Source organism: Macrobrachium nipponense, chromosome 45 (assembly GCF_015104395.2).
Source record: "Macrobrachium nipponense isolate FS-2020 chromosome 45, ASM1510439v2, whole genome shotgun sequence".
Lineage (NCBI taxonomy): Eukaryota > Metazoa > Arthropoda > Malacostraca > Decapoda > Palaemonidae > Macrobrachium > Macrobrachium nipponense.
Window position 1 is genome coordinate 3812377 of NC_061105.1, and position 25901 is coordinate 3838277.

A 25901-nucleotide genomic window follows, 5' to 3' on the forward strand; every position below is an offset into this window, starting at 1 on the left:
AGGGAAGTTCGTTGTTAGTTTTATGTAACTGTTTTGCATCTGTAGTTATAACGTCATTATTAGTAACTAGAATGTCATTATTAGTGATTGGCTGCGTTGATGAAGATTGAGGAATGTCCTTCGTATATATTTTGCTTGTGTCGCGCATAAATATATTCACATTTACTTGATTATAGATCCCTGTAACTGAATCTCTTTTAAAAACGTTTGAAAATTAGCTGAATCTCTTAAAAAAATTTAAAAATTGGCTGAATTAAAAACATTTAAAAATTAGCTGAATCTCTTTTTTAAAAATTTATAAATTAGCTGAATCGCTTTTAAAAATTCAAAAATTAGCTGAATCTCTTTTTAAAATGTTTAAATTAGCTGGATCGCTTTTAAAAATGTTTAAAAAATAGCTGAATCTTTTAAAAACTTTTAAAATTAGCTGAATATCTTTTAAAAATGTTCAAAAATCAGCGGAATCTCTTTTAAACCCCGTTTAAACATTAGCTGAATCTCTTAAAAACATTTAAAAATTAGCTGAATCTCTTTTTAAAAAATAAAAAATTAGCTGAATCTTTTAAAAAACGTTTAAAATGAGCTGAATCTCATTTTTAAAAAAAAATTAGCTGAATCTCTTTTAAAACCGTTTAAAAATTAGCTGAATCTCTTAAAAACGTTTAGAAATAGCTGAATCTCTTTTAAAAACATTGAAAATTAGCTGAATCTCTCCTAAAAACGTTTGAAAATTAGCTGAATCTCTTTTTAAAAAGTTTTAAAATTAGCTGAATCCCTTTCCTTAAAATTTTTTTAAAAGTTAGCTGAATCTCTTTCTTTGAAAAAATTTGAAAATTAGGTGAATCTCTTTTTAAAACCTTTATAAAATAGCCGAATCTCTCTTAAAAACGTTTCAAAATTAGCTGAATCTCTGTTTTTAAAACCGTTTAAAAATTAGCTGAATCTCTCTTAAAACGCTTGAAAATTAGCTGAATCTTCTTTAAAAACGTTTAACAAATAGTTGGATCTCTTTTTAAAAACTTTTAAAAGTTAGCTGAATCTCTTTTTATAAAACATTTAAAAATGGCTGAATCTCTTTTTAAAAACGTTTAAAAATTAGCTGAATCTCTTATTATAAAACATTTAAAAATTAGCTGAATCTTTTAAAAACGTTTAAACATTAGCTTATTCTCTTTTTAAAAATGTTTAAACATTTGCTGAATCTCTATTAATCTTTTAACAAACGTTTAACAATTAGCTGAATCTCTTTCTTTAAAAACGTATAAAAATTAATTAAATCTCTTTTTAGAAATGTTTAAAATTAGCTGAATCTCTTTTTAAAACGTTTTAGAAATAACCGAATCTCTCTTAAAAACGTTTCAGAATTAGCCGAATCTCTTTTTTTTAAACCGTTTAAAAATCAGCTGAATCTTAAAAACGTTTGAAAATTAGCTGAATCACTTAAAAACTTTAAGATTTCGCTGAATCCCTTTTTAAAAAGTCATTACAAATTAGCTGAATCTTTTAAAAACGTTAAAGAATTACTTGAATCTCTCTTAAAAACGTTTTAAAATTAGCTGAATCTTTTAAAAAACGTTAAAGAATTAGTTGAATCTCTCTTAAAAACGTTTAAAAATTAGCTGAATCTTTTAAAAACGTTTAATAAATAGTTGAATCTTTCAAAAAAACTTTGAAATTTAGCTGAATCTCTTTATATATATGACGGCCTACGTGTGTTTGTGGAGCGCCGTTGCAAAGGGTCATACTCATTCATACATTTTACGCTTAATTACTTTTAAGTTTGAGTTTGTGTTCTTACATTATCATTTTCTTAAAAGTTTTTATTTATTTGTTTATTTTTAAATAATTAAGGCTGCAATCAAGCTAGCATACTGGTGGTTGAGACTAACGTTAACGAGTAAAGGAAAAGAGCTTATTGTAAGAGAGAGAGAGAGAGAGAGAGAGAGAGAGAGAGAGAGAGAGAGAGAGAGAGAGAATTTGTCGAATAGAAGAATGAAGGGCGCCAAAATAATGCCCATCCATTGGTGAAATCGATAATAAAAGTGGACGTAAGAAGTATAAACGCCATTTAACGAACAAAGTGCAGCCTATTCTTTGTGCACCGAGCATCTGCAAGTTTCACGTTTCCAAGAGACCAGAAACCGGACAAAGCGCACTTTTTATTCATTTTGACGGAACTCTCTCGAAATGTCTGTCAAATACACACAATTCTGGAAGCTCAAAGTCTATCCTGACGTCCATTGAACTACTAAATATGTATAGAAGGGCGTAATGCTGACTGTGATACTAAGGCAAACTAGCCAAGCCTTGTCGAGGTCCGGGGAGGGTTATGGCGGCTGCTGGTGGTGCTCCTGCCCGCAGCTAACAGATGAAGCAGGATTTTTGCGGTTTGCCGCATACCGGCGATATACACATAAAATAAATCAGTTTTGGGAATACGAGAGAGGGTCTAGGGATAGAGGAGGAGGAAGAAGAGGAGGACTGGTGGAGAGAGAGAGAGAGAGAGAGAGAGAGAGAGAGAGAGAGAGAGAGTTTGGGACGTATAGGTCTAAGTACTCGCCATTGTTCTGTGTCATTGGGTTTATTAATAATTGAGAGAGAGAGAGAGAGAGAGAGAGAGAGAGAGAGAGAGGAGCATGGTAATGTATAACTGAGGAGAGAGAGGAGAGAGAGAGAGATTGGGAATTAATTAATACGAGAGAGAGAGAGAGAGAGAGAGAGAGAGAGAGAGAGAGAGAGAGTTTCATTTTTTAATCTGCAAGGTTGGGACGTAGTTATAGGTCTGAGCACACGCCAGGTTCCTGTGTTCGGTCGCTATTCCAGTGGGTTTATTAATAATTGAGAGAGAGAGAGAGAGAGAGAGAGAGAGAGAGAGAGAGAGAGAGAGAGAGAGAGAGAGAGAATTTCCAAGTTCTACGTCTGATGTGTATAGTCTTTTAGCGTTTGCATATGCCTATGTTAGACATATGTATGTCTAAAGTCTTTTGAGTGTTTTTTCATCGAGGCCTATGTTAGACGTAGGCATGTCTAGTATCTTAGTATTTACATAGGCCTCTTAGTGTTTTACATAGGGCTTTTATGTTATACATGAGTATGTCTAGTCTTTTAGCGTGTACATAGACATATGTCAGGCATAGGTATGCCTAGTCGCTTAATATTTGCATAGTTCTGTGATAGATATAGGTATAGTCATTAGTTTACATAGGCCTATGCCAGACGTAGGTATGCCTATAGTCTTTTAGTGTGTACATAGGCCTACGGCAGTTAAATACAAAGCAGAAACACAATTAATCATCATAAAAAAGAGGTGAGATAATGACATCATAGCTTAATTATTTTATTAGGTATGAGTACTGTACAGGATTACAATTTTAATATCGTAATTTTTTTATTTTATTTAAATGTCGACTCCAACTAAGAGACTGAAATTCAGGTAACTGGAAAAAACATCAAACGTTATGGTATACAATGCGCTTTAAGAGTTCATTATATCAGCCACGCGGCCATGTTTGGTGGACATTATCGTACATTATACAAGTTCAGCTTGAGTGTGTTAACAGCATTATTATTACAGAAGTGCTTTCTTTTCATTATGACAGATCATTGCAGGTAACAGCAGAGCATTTATAATGACAAATCATTGTAGGTAACGGAATATTTGTTATGGAAAATCATTGCACATGATGATATTTGTAGTGGAGAATGACTGTAGATAGCGAAAGAATATTTTTAATGAAAAAAAATCATTGGTAAAGAGATGAAAACGGAACATTTATGATGAAAAATTATTGCAAGACATAATGTTGACGACAAAAATAAACCATAATAAGTCATACGGTTGCTTTGTAAGTCTTCAAAGCAGAAGACGCAGCAGATATATATTACTTCAAAACTCAACAGAAACGAAGCTTTACAATGATGACTTGTTTAATAAAAGTCTGAAATCATTTCAAAATAGCGGGAGGTCGAAATGCCATTGAAAAAAGTTGAGGAGAAAAAGGAGTTTGTTTTTTTAAAGAATAGAAACTTGAAAAGAAAACGGGTGTTGAAAGATGGAAGAATTATATCTTTCTAGGATTGACCAACCATGAATATTTCTGTACGACACACTCGACGTACTACAGTCAAATTGAGAAATTATGATTGATTCCATGAATGAAATGAAAGTAATCTACGCTACGAACTATTACTTTCAACAGCAATAAATATACCATTCGTAAACAACGGGAAACTCCAGTTTTGAACACAACGCCTGACTGACTAATCCTGTATAAAATTGAACACATCTTGTGGACACTTAGGAATAGTGGGGGAATTATATATTTAATAATCATTTAACGGAAATCAGTCTCCAAGACATATTGCTCTTGAGTTTTTCTTTATTAGACGGGTATTAATAATTATTCTTTAATATATGTATCCCGGTTCTGAACTCTTTGGCACTGTTGAGCCTAATATACCAGGCGCAGTACCACCTGCACTGTTAGGCCTATACCAGGCACAACAACTGTAACAACTGCAGTTATCTATGTTCATCAATATCCCTTCATCATTACCTTGTCCACTAATTAATTACAGCTACATCATTGTATGTACATACACATTATAATACTGTACTCCAGATATATATAAAAATTGACTATGATTCGGTTTTTTTGCTAAACTTCAACCAGTCGTAACAAACAGTACATTAAACCTTCCATAATCCTAAGTAATATATAGCTTGATGATACAAAGTACACAAAACATCACTAGTAACCAATTCAAATTGAAAGATAATCACAGAAATTCTCATTTTGAAAAGTAACTTGAGTTCATAGAACAATTGTAATGGAGAAGTTTTTACACAAATGGGAAATCACTTAATACTTATGTCTAATATTTTTTTACAATCTATTTATATGGCATTGATTACTGTCTTAATTATAAAACAACTGTACATGTAGCCCCAGCGTGACATGAAACAAACTCAAGTTGTTTGTAGTACAATTATTAAACAAAGTTAATGAGATCGGTGTACGGCAACATGGCTATGTGGCTCGGTAACAGCATGAGCAGCTGCTAGCGAGTGTTCCATATGCCCTTTCTTGTTTATATATATATATATATTATATATATATATATATATATATATATATATATATATATATATATATGACTAACAATGGCCAACCACAGTTAGTTTTGGAGCGAAGAACAGCATATGTCGATCTATTGGGTTAATAGGTGCTAAAGAAGATAATATTCTCCAACATAAGTCTAGTACTGTGAGCTATCCATGTCACATAAGCTGAATTGAAGCCATACATGAACGGGGCGAGTTTCATTTAGCCTTAATGACAGTGTTAATAAGGCATTTGCTATTCCCTTGTGTGCATATATGTTAATGCAGCCAGTGAATGAATAATTTTTTCTAAATGAATATCAGAGCAAAAGAATTGTTTTAATTAACAAAGAATGTTTCTTAGTTAACACAAGTTAATCTTATTCCCCCGGAGCTGTTTAAATTGGTGAATATTTGCGGGAAATTTCATGTTAATGATTGTTCAGACCTGTACAGACTTTGCAGTCCTCCAAGATGGCAACTTCTGGAGAGAGGGAGACTTAGCCAACAGTAACCCATTTTGGGATATACAACAAAGACCCCTTTGAATCCTTTCTCCCGAAAAGCAAAGGGAAATAACTTGGATATGGCAGCAGTGAATACGTTAACACAAGGAAATATACACTTTCATATACACAAACCAGCCACACTTAATTTGCAGATCGCGCAAACCACCTAAGACATATATCGTGAGATTGCGCAACCGAGTATAGACTTATGCAGACATTGCACACAACAGACCGGAAATATCTGCATGTAAATCTTCATAGATAACATAAAAAAAAAATAGTCATAAAGTAAAGTAGTGGTGTCTTAGCCAGTATTTTTTTTTTTTTTTTTTACTAAGGAGAACGTATTCTTCAGTAAAGAAATCATTACAGAAATACCAGTAATCTTAAACATTTGACTTTGTGGCATCTAGACAGATTGTTGCGCATTTAACGTAATAAGCTGTTAATTATTTTGCATTATTCCCTGAAACTTATATGCGCCCCTCTTAAAAATCAATTAACATAAGTATTTTTCTATAAATAACAAGGAAAAGTAACATAGGCCTAAAAGAAAAAAAAAAGGTCCTACTTGCTAACCAAGTTATGTTTAAGCAATAAGAATATTCCTCGTGGAAATTAAGGTTATTTTAATCATTCAGTCCTTTTTTTGTAATGCCTGTTTAATGGCTATTTGACATAGCGACACGGTCAATGAATGATACAGTTATGAAAACTTGTATATAACTCGTAATATGAAGAACAAGTAAGGGATAGTGAAGTAGGCCTGTGGCATTGTGAATCATAGGTAGTATAGGCCTTCATTACTACCTGTATCATTTAGGTACCCGTATCATTAGCTTTAAGGAGACAAGCTGAATTAGTTAGGCCAAGAATTAGAATAACTCGTACGAGAGAACAATAAGAAATGAATAGGATGGAAAATAATAATAAAAGTTGTAATAGAAAATACAGGCAAAATGATTTGCCTATGCGGAACCTCCATTTTTTTTTTTTTCATTTTTTTTACAAGCACTTGCCCCGTTTTTCTTCCAATAATAAAACAGTGGTGGTCTTTGTTATCTATGTTATTTTAATGCATTAGTGCTTCCGGTACACTTAGTAGGTTTAACATTCGCAAAGAACGAAAAAATCATGAATTTAAAAAAACACTGTAATGCATCAAATAACGGAATTTTTTTCGAACTCGTGTTACTCAGAAGAGGTTATGATGGATAAATGTAATTTTCCTTAGTCTATATCTTGTCTTGAGTGGTTAGCCAGAGTCCAGAAGTCCATACCAGACTTTTTATCCCATCAAGAACCTTACCACTGAGCTAGCATAAGACTGGCCTAATCTAAGCTTAAATGAATGATGTTATTTTTATATAAGCTACCCAGTCAACAGAAAAGCATAACATTAAATAAAATTACAGTGGAATGTTGTTATACTATTGTACAATGACTATCACAATTAAATTTATGAAAAATATAGAAATACATTATTATCTGTATTAGAAACAATTATAATCACATATAATCACGTAATTAACAATGTAGAATGTCACATATTTTGAGTGTCATGTGATCAAAGAAATTTTGCTTGAAGACATTTATATTATTATAAATAATAATAATGGAAGTTCGCCAATAGTTAGTCATGGGTATTTACTACAAGAAGCAAGACAAACTAAAACAAGGAAAATAGTATAAAATGCAAAAAACAATTACGACATCTACATATTTTCATATACATTTCACTGATTCGTGGCCTTTTCCATAAGGGAGTCATTCAAATTTAAGCTCTTGGCAAGTTTTATGGGACGAGGTTGCTAGCACCATGCCCTCCTGCGCTGTGTGTGGGTTCACCACAGTAGACTAACAACCAGGTGCTCACTGAAGTACTAAATCAGCCTGATTCCCGAGCATGTCGAAACGCACAAGACATTTTTTAAGAAATAGTGTATGCCGTTGAGCTGAGTGGTGAATTATCTGATAGTTGCTCAGCTGCTGTGGGTTACAGCCATGCTAGAGAAGGACGCAGGCTATCAATCTCATCCCTGGAAGACTTGCTGAGAACTGGAGGCAAACTGTACCAAGGCTAAAAAGTTCTGGAACCAGTACTGCTTCAGGTCAAAAGGGTTAAAGGCCTACTGTATACTGTGCATTTATTTTCATTTATGATGTGGATATAAGTACAGTACTGTTATGTAATGCAGTATGTTCTCCAAGAAACTCCTATACGTATATACCTTTTGTTGTATCACAATGATATTCTGATAAATCTCAAAGCCATTATTCACACATACAGTAGTTCACGACAAGAGGGAAAGCAGGATTTTACAATGTAGATTGATTAATATCCTTTAGAAAATCATGAATTCTCATATTGTATACTTGCCATATTGCCCACCAACATAAACAGCTTCTCATACATTTAGATTTCTGTTTTATTAATTGATTTTAAACCGAGTACCCACTGACATCCACATTCTCAATACCATACAATAAGCCATCTCATAATTACAATGTATGTGAAAGGCAAAATTACATGCATACAGAAATAAACAAACGCGTAACTGTAAAATGAAAAGATATAGTACCTATACTGTATTTTCATCTGAAGTTAAAGGTGATTATTAAGAGAATATTTTAACAGTTTTCAGAGCAGTTGCAATATTTAAAAATTATTTTGTTATTGCCATATCCCAGCAAATTGCTATAAATTTGGCAGTTAAATTCTAACAGAACCTTGTTAGTGCTATAATTTTTGAACAGATTTGAACAAAGTAACATTCCGTAATGATCTTGGGTGAATCATAGCATCTACCAAAGAAATTCAATGTTTAATGAATTTACACATTAGTATTTTAAGTTTTTTTAGTATTCTCATGAGAGAGATATAAGGAAATTGTATTCTTAGTAAAGGACTTGATTAAAAGCATTGTCATTAACTCAGAGATAATATATATAAATTTTGTTCATGCACACAAACCATTGTCTTTGGTCACAAACTTCAAACTGGATTCGGAGGCAATGGTTTGTGTGGTATGCATACCAAACCATTAGCACAAAAATATAAACAGCTGTTAATGTATGTATCCATTGCATCTGTGTATGTACCCCTGCTGGTAATTGATTTTTAGTAGCCTCGTCTTAATTGTTATATGAAAAGAATATTTTAATGAACATATTTTAGTATAGTAAGTCTACAAACTCTTGGTAAGGAAGCCATATCTCCCAGTTAATCATCATTAGTTTTACCGACTGGTTCATTAGATAGGAAAAATGGACAAAATACCTCATCCATACCTTTTGTACGTTTAAAAAAACAAAATATTAATTTGGATGTGTATACTGAAGAAAAAACTTTTCATTTCGCTTTATATCATATCTGAAAAATTTTCCAATAAGTATACTAGTAAATAAAAAGGTCCACAGTACAGTATATTGTCGTGTCTACATTTGTGAGATATGCAGGCATTGCACATAGATGATTGGCCCAATTTTTTTTTTAGAATTTCTGGCTCTGGCAAAGTATTTTACCGAGCACAACAGGAATCAGCTGCTTGGAACTTGAACCAGAACCCAAGAGGTGCTCAGAGCCTAACCCCAGAAAATATTATAACTTAAGATCATCTTGCACATATTTTAAAACACATTGGTGAGAGAATAATCACTGAACACACAGGACTGCATGATTATTTAGTGCTGATATGTCAATGGAGGCAAGTAGAATGGGTTGTTATGGAATATCAATATACAGTACAGAATATTTCATTACTTTTATTTTTCAGGTGCACCTAAGAGCAGTTTTATCAAATTGGTGAATACCAACGATACTCTCTCGAATATCATCAGTACTCATCAGGTACCACAAACAATGATCAAGATTACATAACAAGAACTTGTAATCAGTATATGTATTAACAAAAACAGGTACAGTACTAATATATCAACAGTCATAAAGAGAATCTAGGTGTTGGTAATGACTAGGTATACAATGTCAGTTCAGTTGCTTACCCACCAAACATCACTTAGGTTAAAATTATTACACAAGGGATTCCATAAATGTCGACACTCCTTTTTCAAGTAACAGGTCATAAATACGTATATTATCAACACTACTACTGGGAAAACTAGGTATAATATGTCCACAGATCTCAAGTGCAATGACACAAACCAGGGTATAAAAATTGCACTTATTAAAAACAAAAAAATTCTTGATTCTCCAGTTGAGGAAACCATTGGCAAGATCTAGGAACACAGATTCAGGATTTCAGACTGGAAGAAAATGAAGCCTGTATTAATACAGAAATGCAGTGTAAGAGGAAGATTTGTCACAAAGGTGGCAGAGTACTAGTGAAATGGTTTAGTACACTGCAGATATAGTTATATCATTTGGATTTTGACTATCAGATGTCACAGTGATTTCCTGCTTAATTGAAATAGCCAACAAGAGAGTTTTTGGACAAAAGATCATCTCAACCCTTAGATACCAATATACTTCAGAACCTTAATGGTTTTTAAGCAATTTGTTGAACACTAAACTGATAAATCGCCAGTAATCTCTAGTGTACATTTGTCTTTTTAGGTCAAGGCTTTTCTAATGTCCAGAGATACATTTAACATCTTTTATCCTGATCACAGCTCCTTTGAGAAATAAGCTATGATCACTAACAATCACTCGAGTACACTGTAACTTTCATATAAGAACATGTTAATCATTCATCTAAGTATATTTCTACAATTACTTCCTGTAAAACTATTATAACTATAACTTCCATTTACAATTTGAGAGAGATTTGTTCATGAGTGTTCTCAGTACAGCCAAAATTTAAAAAATAAATACGTATATGAACAACCACAATGTTGCACCATTAAACTTGGGTTCCTTATATTTGATACTTTTATTCTTCTTCCAGGTAGTTATCAGTTGTAATAAGCATGGCTTCTGTATCAGCCCCTTCATGTACAAGGGAGATTGCTAATGATTAACTGAAAGTCAGAGTTCCAAGGCCATTGGCAAACATAACATGAAAAAGCTGTAGGCAGCAATTAGTGACGTCTGGATTTAATTGGGGAAGACACACTTGCCACCAGAAATATTCATCAGAACAAAAGTATGGCCCTGCAACTTGCACTGTACTTCATTCAAGGACAGGGTTAACATTGTCTTATTCTGATAATTTATACGTCGGTTCAAATTTGCCTTCGTAGCCTGACCAGTCCCTTGCCTTGCCTTACGTTGTACGTACGTTGTCAAGCATGTTATTGGTACCAGTGACATAGCACATATTCCACTTCACACACAATATTTCAAATGACTTAGAAGATTGGGATGCCTTTTAAAGCAAACTTATGATAAATTTTAAAACATTACACTTAACACCTTAGTACAGAAATCAGTTCTACTAGACTTGTCCATTGTAAAGTTCCCCTTCTGTCACATCACATTCCGAACTTCTGCGTCCTGTAATAACTATACATTCAAAGAACCTAGGTAACAGAAGAGTTCATAATAAGATTAAGTATCTAAGGTCCAAAGATATACTAACTTAATGGGTATTCTAGTCATGTCAAGATCATACAAATCATGGTGCAAAAACTAACATTCACCTCCACATTTTAGTATTGTTAAAGACCTGACATTGGCAGTCACTCTGCAATTTTATCCGATGTCTGAGAGATAATCTGTGGATCAGCTTCTTAACCAGTACTATTGATTAAAATATCATTTTTATAGAGGTATGGTTTGTTTCATGAAAACATCCTCAAACTGTTTTCAACTTTGCAGAGGTCTGTTCGATCTGGGCACATAAAAAATGCAAATGTACTTCAAAACATGTAGCATACTCCTTAAACAAAACTATACACAGTTAAAAGTTTAGTATTTATATATTCATTCTCAGCATATTGCAGTGCAATACTTTCTCCCATACTGGCATGCTCAAAACAGTAAGTTTGAAAATGAGTACATATATATAAAGGGATAGTAGTGAACAGTATATACCAGTACGACTGTATATTCAACGTGTATTCTAGTTTGATTTATTAATTCACAAATTGCCAAATACATTATGCAAACTGTTTTCTTTATCTTGGAAACTTTGCCTTAGATTTCATAGTAATGATTGTTTGTCTTTCAAAATCACCAAGATTAAAACCTTAACTGCCGTACAACTGATCCAGAGATTTCATTCTTAAAATGGAAGAAAAATTATACTTGTATAATATTCCGAATACCACAGCCTCATACAAATTCAGTTATTGCATCAAATAAAAATTTTGAACATTCATTAAAGGAATATGTGTGTGAGTGAGAATTAACACTTGGTTTTGAAGGGAACAAGTTTTGTGTGGTAATTGTTATGTATCTGCACCCCAAGTACGTAGGTTATAACCCTTAGTTCAAATATAGTACAATTTTTAGCTTTCGGTCATTCTTTCTGTAGCACTGCGGAATGTGATAATTGTATGTATTGTGGTTTTAATTTGCCTCCATCATCGGATTGTTCTTACTGAAGATGAATATCTTACAGCTTGTTGTTTATAATGTTTTGTGTGCACATATATATCCTGTACTGTACTAAATTGCTTTTGGTATAGATGCATACAGCACCTGAAAGGGTAGTTTAGGATTATGGGTCAAGTTCCCGTCAGTTTATAAACTCAATCATTCATCTATTGATTTTAGGAAGGAATGTTTATGGAATGTTCATTATAGTGATTTTGGTCAGCTTTCCCCAATACATATTTGGAGACACTTGTATATCCTACCTTAAACAGATAGTACACCATTAATAATAATCAGGACAGTTGTCAGTTGATATGAAACGCAAGGTTTTACTATCATTATTATGCAGAAGAATAAACCTCTATTTATCTGGAACAAACCTACAGGAGCTATTGACTCAAAATTCCTTTTTCAAAAGAATATGATAATTTGAAACATCGTAACCCTTCAAATTTACATTGTGTGGAATTCATAGTTTTCTTCTAAGGAACATAGGAATCCTCCTCAGAAACTAAATATAAAATGACCAAAAATGCAAAATAAACCTCAAAATTTGGCAACAGACTAAAACATAACTATACAGAACAAGTGGGAAGCATCAGTGGTCTAAGCTTACTACTATAATTATAGAGCATATGTTATAAAGGCAGTGACTTGCTGTTATGTGTTATCTTTAGGGCAATATATTTCCTCTTACTTAAAAGCAACTCACAGGATATGCTTGATAGAATCACAAAAGTTACATAAACTTTTCCAAGTGAGAATTCCACAACAGCATATACTTTCCTCTCTTATTTTAGGAGCTAAATGTAGAAATGATTTGTGTACCAACAATTTTATTTCTATTTTACTTGATTAAATTTAAAATTATGCTACGTACTTTGTATGAGGTTTTGGTTAATACCGTCTCTGAATTCACTTTTAATGTTTTTTTTTTTTTACTGTGACACCTTATTTAACTGTATTCTGTTCCTAAATGTTAATTGTAATTTTTAAGAATAGTACTTGCAATTACCGTTTAGTTTGTTTCACACTTCACTAATTTGTGTACTATTTGAAATACCGTACTTTAAACAGTTCAACTTGAATGGTGTCTCTCTCTTGATTGACACCTCATCTAATCTAATTAAAAAATATTGACTAAACCTGTCTAAAATCACTTAAAATTAGCTTATCTCTTCTCATATTTGCAAAAATCACAATTAGCAAATTGTCCAAGATCTGCATTTTTAGTTAAGGTCCTGTAATGATTAGAAATTATTTTTATAATATATGACATACATTAGTTGTTTGCTGTGCTCTCCTTCAGTACATTTTTGTGCTCTTGAATATTGTAGAATGGTGAAGCCATTGCTTTTGCAAATCTACTCTTGAATAGTTGCTCACACAAATAAAAAATTAGACAGTTCTTGTGACAGAGGGAGGGAAGGGAAACAAGTGGACAGTTTTTGAAAGAGAGAGTGGGAGAGAGAGAGGGAGAGAGAAAGAGAAAGTGGGGAAGATGGGACCTTTCTAAGAGATAGTGAGCAAACGAATCCTGTTTCATCAAGAGTAACCTAAAAAAAATATCCTCAAAACACTTTTTGTGTAAGAAAACAATGTTAAAGAATATTAATTCAGTGGTATAGAGACAGCTGAAAAAACGTTATTAATTTTAGAGATGTTGAAATAGTTGATGAAACATCCACATTGCAGAGAATAAAGAACAAAGAAATACAGCTGTTCGAAAAACATGTTGCTGGTACTGTTTAGAAAAAAAAACGTGGAATATACAAAGTAATGATGTATTTAGGAATGTGATAATTACCCCTTTCCAGTGGGCACAGACATGAGACATACTCCCACAGCTCCGACTACACGACGCGTCTAAAATGACACACATTTCTAAGCCGCATTTCTGTCTCACCTTACAAACCTGTCATTTGCCCAAACCCTCTAGGCTATGCATTACTTTGTACTTCAGTAGCCCCACACCCGTGCAAAATTTATAATTCATTGTCATCTCATGATAGCAGAGTTGAGGTGTTACCCACTGTTACTTTACTTTGCATTAATCTGTAAAATCTATTTCCAACTAGTTTCAAGAGTACTTTTCATACTAAAGTCAAGAGATTGTCAGGAAATCATATTGTAATTTTGTTTTTATATTGGATACAGCAATTCTACTTTTGTGGAAGGTTCAGTACAGTACATCAATGTGCTGTGAAAGAAAACAATTTTTATTTCCAAATATTTTTCTATCCTTTGTACTTCCAAGAGTCCAGGATTTCAAAACAATTTAATCCAATAACATATATATATATATATCAGTACACGAGATTCTGATTTATGTACAAAGGGAACAAACACTGACTTTGAGAACATCTCCAGATGAAGTTTTAGATAGAGGAGAAAAAGAGGAAAGATGAGAAGCTTTCTCGGTCTTAAGAAATTATGAAAATTAATTTGAAATAACATATGCGTATATATATATAAAAAGGCACAGCTTAAGACAGCTGCTTGCGGAAGATCTTGACGTGAAATCATATTTGATGTAACACCCCTATCATAAAGGAAACCAAATTCTAAAGCAAAAAGGCTGTCCTTCTCCATCAGATGTTTCCTTATCTTGAAAACCTTGTCTCTCACTAACCCCTAAACATTACCATTCCTACAAAAATTGCAATTGAGTCAAACAAAATTGCAACAAGAATTCGTCAGACGAGAATGAACAAAGTGCCTGAAGAATGACCACACCTTTCATTTATATGCCATATAGTAACCTACTGCACAATGAACACATTATAGTACTATTAAACCATTACTTAAATTCTAAATGACTTCAACTGGATGAAAACATGCTAAAAAATATATGGTTATGACTATATATATATGTATGGTATGTATATATATTTATATATGCTTCAGTACATATAATATATTAAGGAATGTATGAAAAATCTATACCTCTTAAATCTTCTACACTGTGCACGTGCTTCCCCACAAGGAAGTTGACAACCAAACCTTGTTGACTTCAAAGCACCTACTTGAACTTGGTTCTTGTTTACCAGCTGCCACAACATCATTTATTGCCACTTTTTATATGATACACAGGGGGGGCAAAGCATCTTTTTGTTACGTTCTTCGTGCAAGAGCATACCCACATACACTGTACGACTAGAGCGATGACTGAGGAGGTCTGAGTATTGCTAATTAGGCAGATCTATATATATATATATTTGTGTTGCGACAGCAATGAGAAAATGAAACGAGAGAACATTCAAATTGCACGAAAGAAATGTAAAAATTACATGACACAGCAAGGGTTACATAATGTACTCCAGTAGTAAATTATACACGAAATCAAAGCCATAGTATCTGTCTAATGATGTACAATGCCAGCATTTTGTACACAAAATGGATTAGTATAGTAACACTATCCCAATTAGCATATCATCTTTGTTGATAAAATGCAAGTACCCACACACACATACACACACACACTTTCATTCATACACTACAGAGGTACAAAAAGAAACCAGTCTATTAATGACGCAACACTGAGACAATGTTATTGTGTGGTGAGGTATCTTAAACAGTAATAACAATAATAAATAACTCGACATTAAAGAACCAAGATGAATACTTTTAAATGCAGCCACTGGGGTGAATCAATGTGCTTTGAACAGTATAATGCATCAGTTGCCATTCTCCCAAATTACACACGCGCGCACACACACACACACACTTCTAGGAAAAATCAGCACAATATAGATATGAGGCACAATATAAATTTCAGGGAAAGTGGGAGGGAGGGAAAAGGGGGGTAGTCATCCACTAAAACATATCTCAAGGTGTTTACAAATAGGGCGTAGAGAAAGGGTTACCCTCCCTGGTATGTGGAGGGGGATAGAGAAAAAATGTCAAAATTTAATGAAGCCAAATCCTTTGAATGGCTTTTAAGAAATAGAGCCAGTAACATGCAATAATTACATTTATAATCTCTATACAGTATTTTATTACAGGATGAAGACATACAGTGATATACTCATCAAGCTCCAAAATATTTGATTCACATCTTACAACCTACAATTTCGACTCGTCGGTTTACGTTTTCTCTGTAATACAGGTGGGACTCTTTCGTTTTTATCTTAAACTACTGTGGAATGCCACTTGCTCGTTCTCTCACTTGTATCAATGTTTATCTTTTTACAACTTTTGATAATCACTCTTTAATTTCTTACAAGGTCCTGTACAGCACTGGAGGGTCAGTTAATGGAATGATATCCTAACTTTGACAAACTGGAATCAGTCAGTAGACTAATGATTTAACTAGTAATAAATTTATACTCCTAAAAATACAGTAGATTTAGTTGTGGAAGTTATTAAAGTATTGTGTGAATTACCCTTTCTGCAAAGTAACTTGTATAATTAGTTGAAAACTATTTTTTTAAACTTTATATGCTACAAGTCTTACCGTCATTTTGCAATATCACTGAATAAAATTATTCATTAAAAATTTCATAGTTATTATTCTGCACATTGTTATATAAAAATTTTTCAATGGGCCATTACTTTGTCATACAAAAAAAAATGTTCAATGGGCCATTACTTCGTCTAAGCTATCAATATTAGAGTTAATTGGTATATGTAATCAAAATTGTCCCTAAAATTGTAAACTGTAAGCTAAACATTTTATTCAATCATCAATATATAAACGAGATAACTTTACTTTGCCAGAATTGAGAGTAATTCTAAAATGAAAGAAAGTACGTACCTGGCTTTTTTATAAGACTTCAGATGAACACAGAGGCTAAAGTAACCACAACCTACCGAGTGATTCCAGTTATTCCTTTCATATAAAACCCCTTTTCAACTGCAAAATCTCCTATGAGAATCTTGATGACTAGGCGAGTTCTACAACAACAATCAGAAGGAATCAATCTTCTGTTCTTCTACGAATCTTTTTTTCTTTTATTAAAAAAAGAAAGGCACAAAACAAAAATAAGGATCTGTGTTGGCGCTGGTTGCATCATCTATCACGACATGACTTGAATAACAATGGCGTGTCCTATTTCACGGTCAAGTTTTCCGTTGACTGCGGCGACGAAGTTTCCTTATCGAGCGCAGCAAAAACTGTACTATTCTCTGTTAACCGTAGTAGTGCATAAAGAAAAGATCTTATTGCTGAACTGAGAAGAAATGATTAGATATGAGCATCGGATTACACTCCATTATTGCACCCAGGACGCTGGCACCCACAGCGGTTCCGTTTCCACTTTGTTTACGGCAGAGACCAGACGCTCAAAGGCAGAAGACAATTCGTCATTGACTATGATTTCGTCAAACCAGTGAGAGTAGTGGAACTCAATTCTTGCGGCTGCTTTCAGCATGCCTTTGAACTCTTCTTCCTGAAATATGAAAAGCATTCTAAAAACACCGGGAGAAAATTCTGGATCATCACCAACTGAAATTTCAAAAATCGCTTGACTTGATAGTCTACCAACTGAAGTCACACAAGAGCATATACAGCAAATGTTTCTTTTCCATGTCTACTAAGCACATGGTGCTGTTACTGTACATGCCTCTACAAAATATCCAAAATGAGTCACCAAAATCAAATAAACCAAGAAGTTTTCAAGAGCCCTCTCAACATGAACATAAAAACAAATTTACAGTACATATTAGCAATTTTATATATACTCTTAAATAAAACAATGAACACCAGGCTCCCAACAACAGACCCAGAGCGGAAATCTTGTGCCCCCCCCCCCCCCCCCCCAAAAAAAAAAAAAGACCCTGTAGTCCAGATACTAACCGTAAATCCTCTCGAATTATTTTCGTCGAATGTTGACCGCGCATGCGCTGCCTGTCTTGTTTCCTTGAGCACGGCTAGGGTAGGAGGCTTGACGTATATCACGTATGGTTTGAACTCTGCTGTTCTCAGGTACTTGAGAGCCTAGCAATTAAAAATATTAAATTTAATTAGGAGGGAATAATAAAATCATCCCAATACATAACTTTGTACATCCTTGTTTGAGGTTATACATTATTGTCATTGCAGTTGTCGGCATGATTATTAGCATAAATATAAAAATAATAATGACTGACTCCCTTACCTGGTAATGAGGAGTAATCAACACTACATATCCAGCATTGATCATTGATTTGAGATTAACAGAAGAAGTGCCGTACAGATGACCCTTGAATTCCCCGTGTTCCACTAACGTTCCGGAAGCTGCCTCTTCCTCTAGTTCGTCTCTGCTAACGAACTGATAGTCTCTGTTGTTGATTTCACCATGTCTTGGTGGCCGAGAAGTCACTGAATATTCAAAACAAATATTAACAGTGAGGCTCACAAGATTAGCCATGCTGACAGTATCCATGTGTAATGAATCCATTTAGCTCTTACTACACAAGTAAAAACTTGCATATGAAAATCCAGCAAAAAAAAAACAACCTGGGAACAAATCATTCAAGGCCTCTCATTGTTTTTAAAAGACAATGAAACTAAAGAATTTTAACATCAACAATATCTGTTACTGTGACATTATTCTATATTCGTCTGTGGAATGCACTGTGTTTTCATAAAGCTGAGTTCATCAAGGGAAAAAAATTGTTCTCACTGAAACAAGATCTTACTTGGAATAGGTGTGCGGAATTTACTGGGATCCAGGGCCATTACTCTTCGCTTCAGCTCGTTCCTACCAACGCCTGGAGGACCGATAAGGACAACCGGACGAGGAAGACCTGGTCGAGGATAGAGACGTGCCACTTCTTCATAAGTTGGTACCTCCTCCCGGTCGAAATCCTCACTTTCAGATGCATCGTATATTATTTTTTTTACTTTCGGTGATGGTTTACAACTTGGTGACTTAGGAAGGATTCCTATAAAAAGACGGAAAGAAAATAAAGTTCTTTATCCGAGACACAACCATTCCGATATTTAAGACGAAAAGTCTCTTATGTTCTACTACATACTAAGAAATTTACACCTAACATTATTAATAATTACTAAAAAAAAATTCTTTTAGCCCAAGTTTTAAAGCTGAAAAGCACAGTATACATATCTAGATATATTGTATCATGGAATAAGGGCACAGTTACCAAATTGTGACAACACAATTAGTCCAGCTTACACCTATGTTGAACAAAGTCTCCTGTGAATTTATATCAAGGTTTGCATTAAAATCATAATATCACAAAATTAATATTTTCATATTGTATTAAATAGTCTTTAATTAATCATATCACATATAGTATACTGACATTCAATTATCACTTTTACAGAATGGCCTAATGAAACCACTGCAGAGTCATAGAGGAGGACTACCAATAGGACCCTCTTGAAGGATTTGTTCTTCAATGATAGTTGAAAACAGGAGCTTGAAAACTTAGACAACATCAACCTTTGCAACTAGCTTAATCAAATGCAATATGCAATACATGGTATGTAAACTTTTACATTTTTTATTAATTTTTATTTTTATTTTTTCACTTACTAGAAGAAAATGGTTTGATAAAATTTCATAATATAATTAAGAGGTACATGTGAGCTTTATCCTTTGCAATTTTGATTACTTACATCCTACTCCACAGTAAGCATATTAGATTTTTGCAAAACAGCCTAAAAAAATTCTTTATATTTTTCAGGTATTAACTACAGTGGCTGGCAAGTGAAAGCTGTTGAGATGATGTCTATCTGTATGCACTTTAAACTGTGACAAAATGTGGATCTAGTCACAGGGGTCACTGCTAACAGACCAGGTCACCCGGAGGTGGCATTAAAATTGCTAGTTGCTGCATAAACAATTATTGAAAAGCTACTAAAAGAAGAAAAAGGGTTAAATAAGGCACAAATCAAGAGAGGTAGCAGTGGACCGACAATGTAGAGCAGTCAACAGGTGCTAGCCATGACAAGAGTGCCTAGCAAGTACTAGTCGGGAGAAAACCAGCCTCACTGGATAAGATTAACTTGAGTAGAGTCATAGGGGCTTCTGTCAACATGCTTCTGGTGATGGAACCTCCATTCTCAAGATAAAATTGTTAATTATCAGTAATATCATCAAGATAATTGATCAGAGAGTTCTGGTAAGGACAAATGACCCAGTCAACAAAGAAACAAGCTCGGAGTGCTAAAGACAAACCTCGCTGTCAGTTCCTGCATTTACCTGTGCTTGTACATCAGAACTCCCAGACAAAGTGGGTCACAGCAGTCCCTGTACATAAAGCACCAGTTATCCTAATTAAATCTGATGATTATGAAACACCAGCAATGAACATAAAAAAAAAACTAACATCAAGTACATGGACTCACTTTGCCCATTCGCCGCCTGTTCCTGACGCTGAGCAAGGATTCTTCTTTCTTGGAGCTGCCTGGATGGAATCAAACCAGCTCGCATATTACGATCCCCTTCTCTTCTCGCTTGCCACCTGCAGACAAAACAAATAACCAGATACGTTAAGAGAAGTAAAAACTACTTATTGTAAGACAAATGCTGTATAGTACATATATATACTGCTATAAAAAAATCTTCATGTTTGGCAACTAAAACATCAGTGGAAGCTTCTTCAGGACCAAAAAGAGCATCAGACAACAGTCTTTAAAAAGATTACAAAAGCTAAAACTTCTTATGGGAGGAAAACTTAAAACTTCTCCCAGTGGGAAGAAACCTTCAACTTCTGCTAATAGGGTAAACAAAATTGAACTTCTCACTGGGGAGAACTACACTGCTTATGAGTACTGTAACAATAATGCACTCACCAGTAGGGATCCTCTTGGGTTACAATATGAAGGATATCATGTTTTTTGAAAGGTAGTCCAGCTTCTTTACAGGGGATATGCTTGTCTTCCTTAGGGTTATAATCAAAATAGGCACGAACTCTGACCTTGCTCTCTCGCAGGTGCGCTGATGACCCAGCAGGAAGTAATTTGAAAGTTATGGTACCTTCGGCTTGCATCTGTGAAAATTTAAAGGACAGATGAAGATACATTTAGAAAGGACGACTGGAAGATCAACAAAGTGGTTCTCCATTAATGTAATAGTACTGAAAATAAGATAACGGAGGACAGATTCTCAACTTTGACATGAATAATTGGTAAATTAAAGAGCTGGTAGTTCCTGGATTGAAATTAACTGGTTTCAGCAATATTCTTGATTGGCAATACATATAGCACTGCAACTGGAACATCAAAATTTCCAGTGAAGATGCAATGTAATTCTCCATGTATTTCATAATTTACAAAAATATAGCTATTTAATAATAGAATTTTCTTTTACATTTTCTTTTCTAAAAACTGATTTCTTCTCTGTATTTCCTAATAATACCCTCTGTTACTTCTTTCAAACTAATACACAGTCTTTGGAAGCCTGAATTTCAAGTTCATGGCCTTTGTGGGCTTGTTCCATGTGAATAGGGTTTAACTCCTGACTAATACTAATAACGATAACATTAAAAAACTAAGATGACCTCCTGAAGCTAAACTAAAGTTATGTCGACACCATCCCTATTATCGTTGAACACAACAGCAACATACTTACTAAAATCTTAAGCACATCATTTGGTGTTTTCCCAACAACATTTAAATTGTTCACTTCCTGAACTTCATCTCCAACATGTATGAGGCCAGACCGGTCGGCTGCTCCACCATGCATTATCCGTGCAATAACAATAGCACCAGTTCGGTCATCTTGTTTGATTGTGGCTCCCTGCATCAAAATGAGACAAATTTGTAAATTATGCTCGAGTGATAATTATACTCTCACGAAAAGCCATTTTTAACTCTACACCCATTAAATTTTATTGCACAAATTGTTTCTATACATACCCAAATGTTCACTTACACTTAAAACAGCTAGTACTTTAGTAGGCAGCAACTGAATAAGCTTGGATGGATTTCAAATAAGACGGCAGTTTCTAAGTCCAAAAATATCTAAATTTATATTTATTTTTTCTTCAGCTAAAGTACAAAGTCCTGTTTACTGCATGCTGACTTCAGGATGCAGGGCAGATGGTGAAGCAAGCCCTAAACATTTAGGAGAATTTTCTAAAGTATAATATGCACAGAATTCATTATAAAACACTTTGATTTTACCTAAAAGCTAAAGGATTATGGCATTATTGTTATATTCTAGTAAAATAAGATATGGTGTGTTTTAGTGTACAGTGGGGCCTCGTTATCCACGGGGGATAGGGCCTAGAACCCCCCCGTGATAAGTAAATACCCGTGTTATCCTGATACCCCCCTCAAAAATTGCTTAAAAACTGCTACTTTAATAGTTAACCCACCCAAGACCACTATTCCAATGTTTATAACTGCCTACTTTAGTTCAAACACCAAATATGTTTTCAACTATCACCTAAACTAAATTCAAGACAGTTTTAAAGTTATTGTACAAAATTAGCCTTAAAAATAAATGTAGTATATGTACTACTGTACATAGGTATGTAGCCTACTGCCTAGGGATTACAGCTAGAAGCCACATACGCATGGTGGGCCTCTTTTTTTTTTTTTACAAGGAAAGAGAGGATGAGTGGTAAGAGAACTATCATATGGGTACTCACCAACAATCTATGTTGATAAAAGATGGCGACGATTTTGCGTGCAATCCAGTAATATAATAACGATAATGCCTACCAACAGTATGCAGCGAAACATCTCTTCCCTTCGTCACAACACGTTAATACTAGTATATTCCACGTAAAAACTTCATCTGACCTTGCTAGGCGTCTTTCCCATAAGAGTAAACGAATCAGGGCTTTTGGATGCCACATAATTAACTCGTTTATATGGGTACAATTTAAAGAACGCGCCGCACACCACATTTCATAACAACACCAAACAAACGTTTGTAGGCCAGTGTTTGCCAACTGGGAATGGCAATTTCTTGCTAGATTTTGTTCCATAAAAGGCTAAAAACATCACATACCGTATATACTCGAATAACGTGCAATCTCCCATATCGTGCAACCCCCTAATTTTCACCAATAAACAGTGGTTTTGTGTTTTGTCATGTATCTCATGTATCATGCAAGTTCATAAGGTTGGTGGTTTAGCCTGCTAATGGCCGAGTCATTCAGATGTGTGCTGAGCTATCAATTTACGGTAATTTTCTTATTAATCTCGAGAATTGAATAGAAAATCTCAAGATTAAAAAAAAATCCCTAGATAATAAAATAATTGTAAAAAATAACACGCCTTGGAGTCCTTAATCATTCTCTCCTCTCTCTCTCTCTCTCTCTCTCTCTCTCTCTCTCTTCCGCCCTCTCTCATCTCTCTTCTCTCTCTCTCTCTCTCTCTCTCTCTCTCTCAGGAATAAATACGTACAGTACTGTAATTTGCCAGTAAATGTGTAGACATTTGTGCGTGTTTTTAAAAAATGTGCAGTACACACACATTCCGATGTTTCGGTTTTTGGAATTTTTCAGATTTCGGAAATGTGAGGTCAGATGCATATCAAATCAAACAAACCACTACTGCAGCAAAAACATTTTTTCCCTTTATGTTTTTCATTATTGTTATTTATTAATTACAGTTTATTTAAAAAAAATAATTAATATAATACTGTTAAATGAATGTGAGATAATTAAGATCACCTATAATAAAATAGTGGGACAATTAATACCATATGTTCACTAATAGGTATTATTTTCAAACAAACATTCCGTAAACACAAAAAATATATGTACATAACAATCAAATATAATAATGTTTTGCAGTTCAACTTGTGAATTTTAACAATAAGTATGACTATATAAATATTTACCATATCGATCTTGAAGTTGAAGAGTCGTAAAATTCTGAGGATGGTCCGGGAAAAGTGATTTGTACTTTGTGATTACGTATCGCTACAACACCATGTGTATTTTTCATACCACTATATTGATGACGCATCGCTCGACACACTGGTGTTTTTCATACCACTATCGTTAAAGTTAAAAAACATGACATAGAATCGACTTCCTTTTTTTTTTTTTTTGGCGACTTCGTTCACTTTGATATTTTTAACGATACAATAACTATCATTTGTACTACTAAAACCATCTTCACATAAGTAATTTTTCGTAAGATATGTTGTTGCAAAAGCTAGCTTATACATAAAAGGCTTTTATAATTTAAGTCATCTTAGATATACATATGCACCCAAACTCATTGTGGGGAAATTTACTACTGTTTCCTCGGATATTGAAATACTTTAGCATCATTCAAACACTTTAATAATATAATGCATAAATACTAGGCTATACATATTTACATCGTATACAAATACTACATACAGTTATTATACACATTACTTTTATATACAAAGTTAACAGTTATATACACATACTTTTATATACAAAGTTAATAATATGAATAGCGATCAGACGACAGCTGTGCACTGGACTACGTACGTACTACTTGGAAGATAAAACGAACAAAAATTTTGTTGTTGTTAGTCGCCGGGATAGATTAACATTTTTCCAGAGATTAAAAAGCTGAATTTTGTTTTGAAGGTATGTCAACCGCGATATTATATTATTGTTTTCACGAAGGAATAATTATATAAAGAAAATTATTGAGTAATTTTTTGCCCGTCAGCAGTCAGAAAATCACGAACATGGTAACGTTCAAAACCTAGTGCCATCCATGGCGTATGTCTATAAATAGAACAGAAGCAGAGGGCAGTCATTGGATAACAGATCTCCTGGCTACCAACCAACCAATCAGGTGTTTAGTTTATACTACTCTGTAATTTCTTAGAATGAACGTTTATCACACGATACGAAGCTAACGATGATGTATGTGTTTTGCATACAGTACGTAGTTTTTAGTTTTATTATTAGTGCTAAGTATTTTACTGATTTCATGAAGAATAGATGATTCCTTCTCATTACTTTGAATGCAAAATGGCTTGAAGATTCTTCCGCAAAAAGAAGAGAAAAAAAAAATTCCTTAGTAAGATGATATCTTTTATTTACTAACGCGGTTTGACATACCTTCAAAACAAAATTCAGCTCTTTAATCTCTGGAAAAATGTTAATCTATCCCGGCGACTAACAACAACAAAATTTTTGTTTGTTTTATCTTCCAAGTGCACAGCTGTCGTCTGATCACTACTCATATGATTAATTTTGTATATAAAAATATGTGTATATAACTGTTAACTTTGTATATAAAAGTATGTGTATATAACTGTATGTAGTATTTGTATACGATGTAAATATGTATAGCCTAGTATTTATGCATTATATTATTAAAGTGTTTGAATGATGCTAAAGTATTTCAATATCCGAGGAAACAGTAGTAAATTTCCCCACAATGAGTTTGGGTACAAAATATGTATATGGTGACTTAAATTATAAAAGCCTTTTATGTATAAGCTAGCTTTTGTAACAACACATATCTTACGAAAAATTACTTATGTGAAGATGGTTTTAGTAGTACAAATGATAGTTATTGTATCGTTAAAAATATCAAAGTGAACGAAGTCGCAAAGTCGATTCTATGTCATGTTTTTCCTAAACGCGTTGACTTAACCTGTTAAGCGTCACCCACGTAATAATACGCTTACCTAGATCTACTCGGTAGCGCCTTCAACGGGATATTACGTTCAAAACTTTGACTGTGCTTGTCAAGCCGTCAGCCCCGTAATAATACGTTTACTCGTATAGAAAGTGTAGGAACATCATTTGGTAACACTCTCAGCACACGGGGAACTTATTTCCAGCCTGGCAACTCTTTCCTGGTGGTCGCTTATGCTAAAAAACTGCCTGTCCCTGTTGGTTTTCTTTCAATACGCTTCGGGCGTTTATCGAGACAAATTGGATT

General features: G+C 34.0%; 1 protein-coding gene and 1 long non-coding RNA gene across 6 annotated transcripts in view; one reads left to right on the forward strand and one right to left on the reverse strand.

Annotated features, from left to right (window-relative positions):
- LOC135214300 (uncharacterized) overlaps window positions 1–20411 on the forward strand; it is a 22698-nt gene extending 2287 nt beyond the window's left edge. Inside the window, exons 1-4 of one of the 2 annotated variants that reach the window (XR_010314321.1) lie at window positions 9395–9531; window positions 16114–16217; window positions 19379–19537; window positions 19742–20411. This is a non-coding gene — a long non-coding RNA (uncharacterized LOC135214300). Of the gene's footprint in view, window positions 1–9389; window positions 9532–16113; window positions 16218–19378; window positions 19538–19741 lie in introns of those variants that run through there. The other variant, XR_010314320.1, reaches the window with a different exon arrangement.
- The window catches only part of LOC135214299 (MAGUK p55 subfamily member 7-like), a 43031-nt gene continuing 26492 nt past the window's right edge, over window positions 9363–25901 (reverse strand). For all 4 annotated transcript variants that reach the window (XM_064248450.1, XM_064248448.1, XM_064248447.1 and 1 more), the window contains 7 exons: window positions 21631–21798; window positions 20853–21049; window positions 20406–20521; window positions 18731–18976; window positions 18208–18410; window positions 17907–18047; window positions 9363–17499 (listed from right to left, as the gene is read on the reverse strand). In XM_064248450.1, coding sequence (XP_064104520.1) covers window positions 17323–17499; window positions 17907–18047; window positions 18208–18410; window positions 18731–18976; window positions 20406–20521; window positions 20853–21049; window positions 21631–21798 — 1248 coding nt within the window. In that variant the 3' untranslated portion in view covers window positions 9363–17322. The remainder of the gene's footprint in view (window positions 17500–17906; window positions 18048–18207; window positions 18411–18730; window positions 18977–20405; window positions 20522–20852; window positions 21050–21630; window positions 21799–25901) is intronic.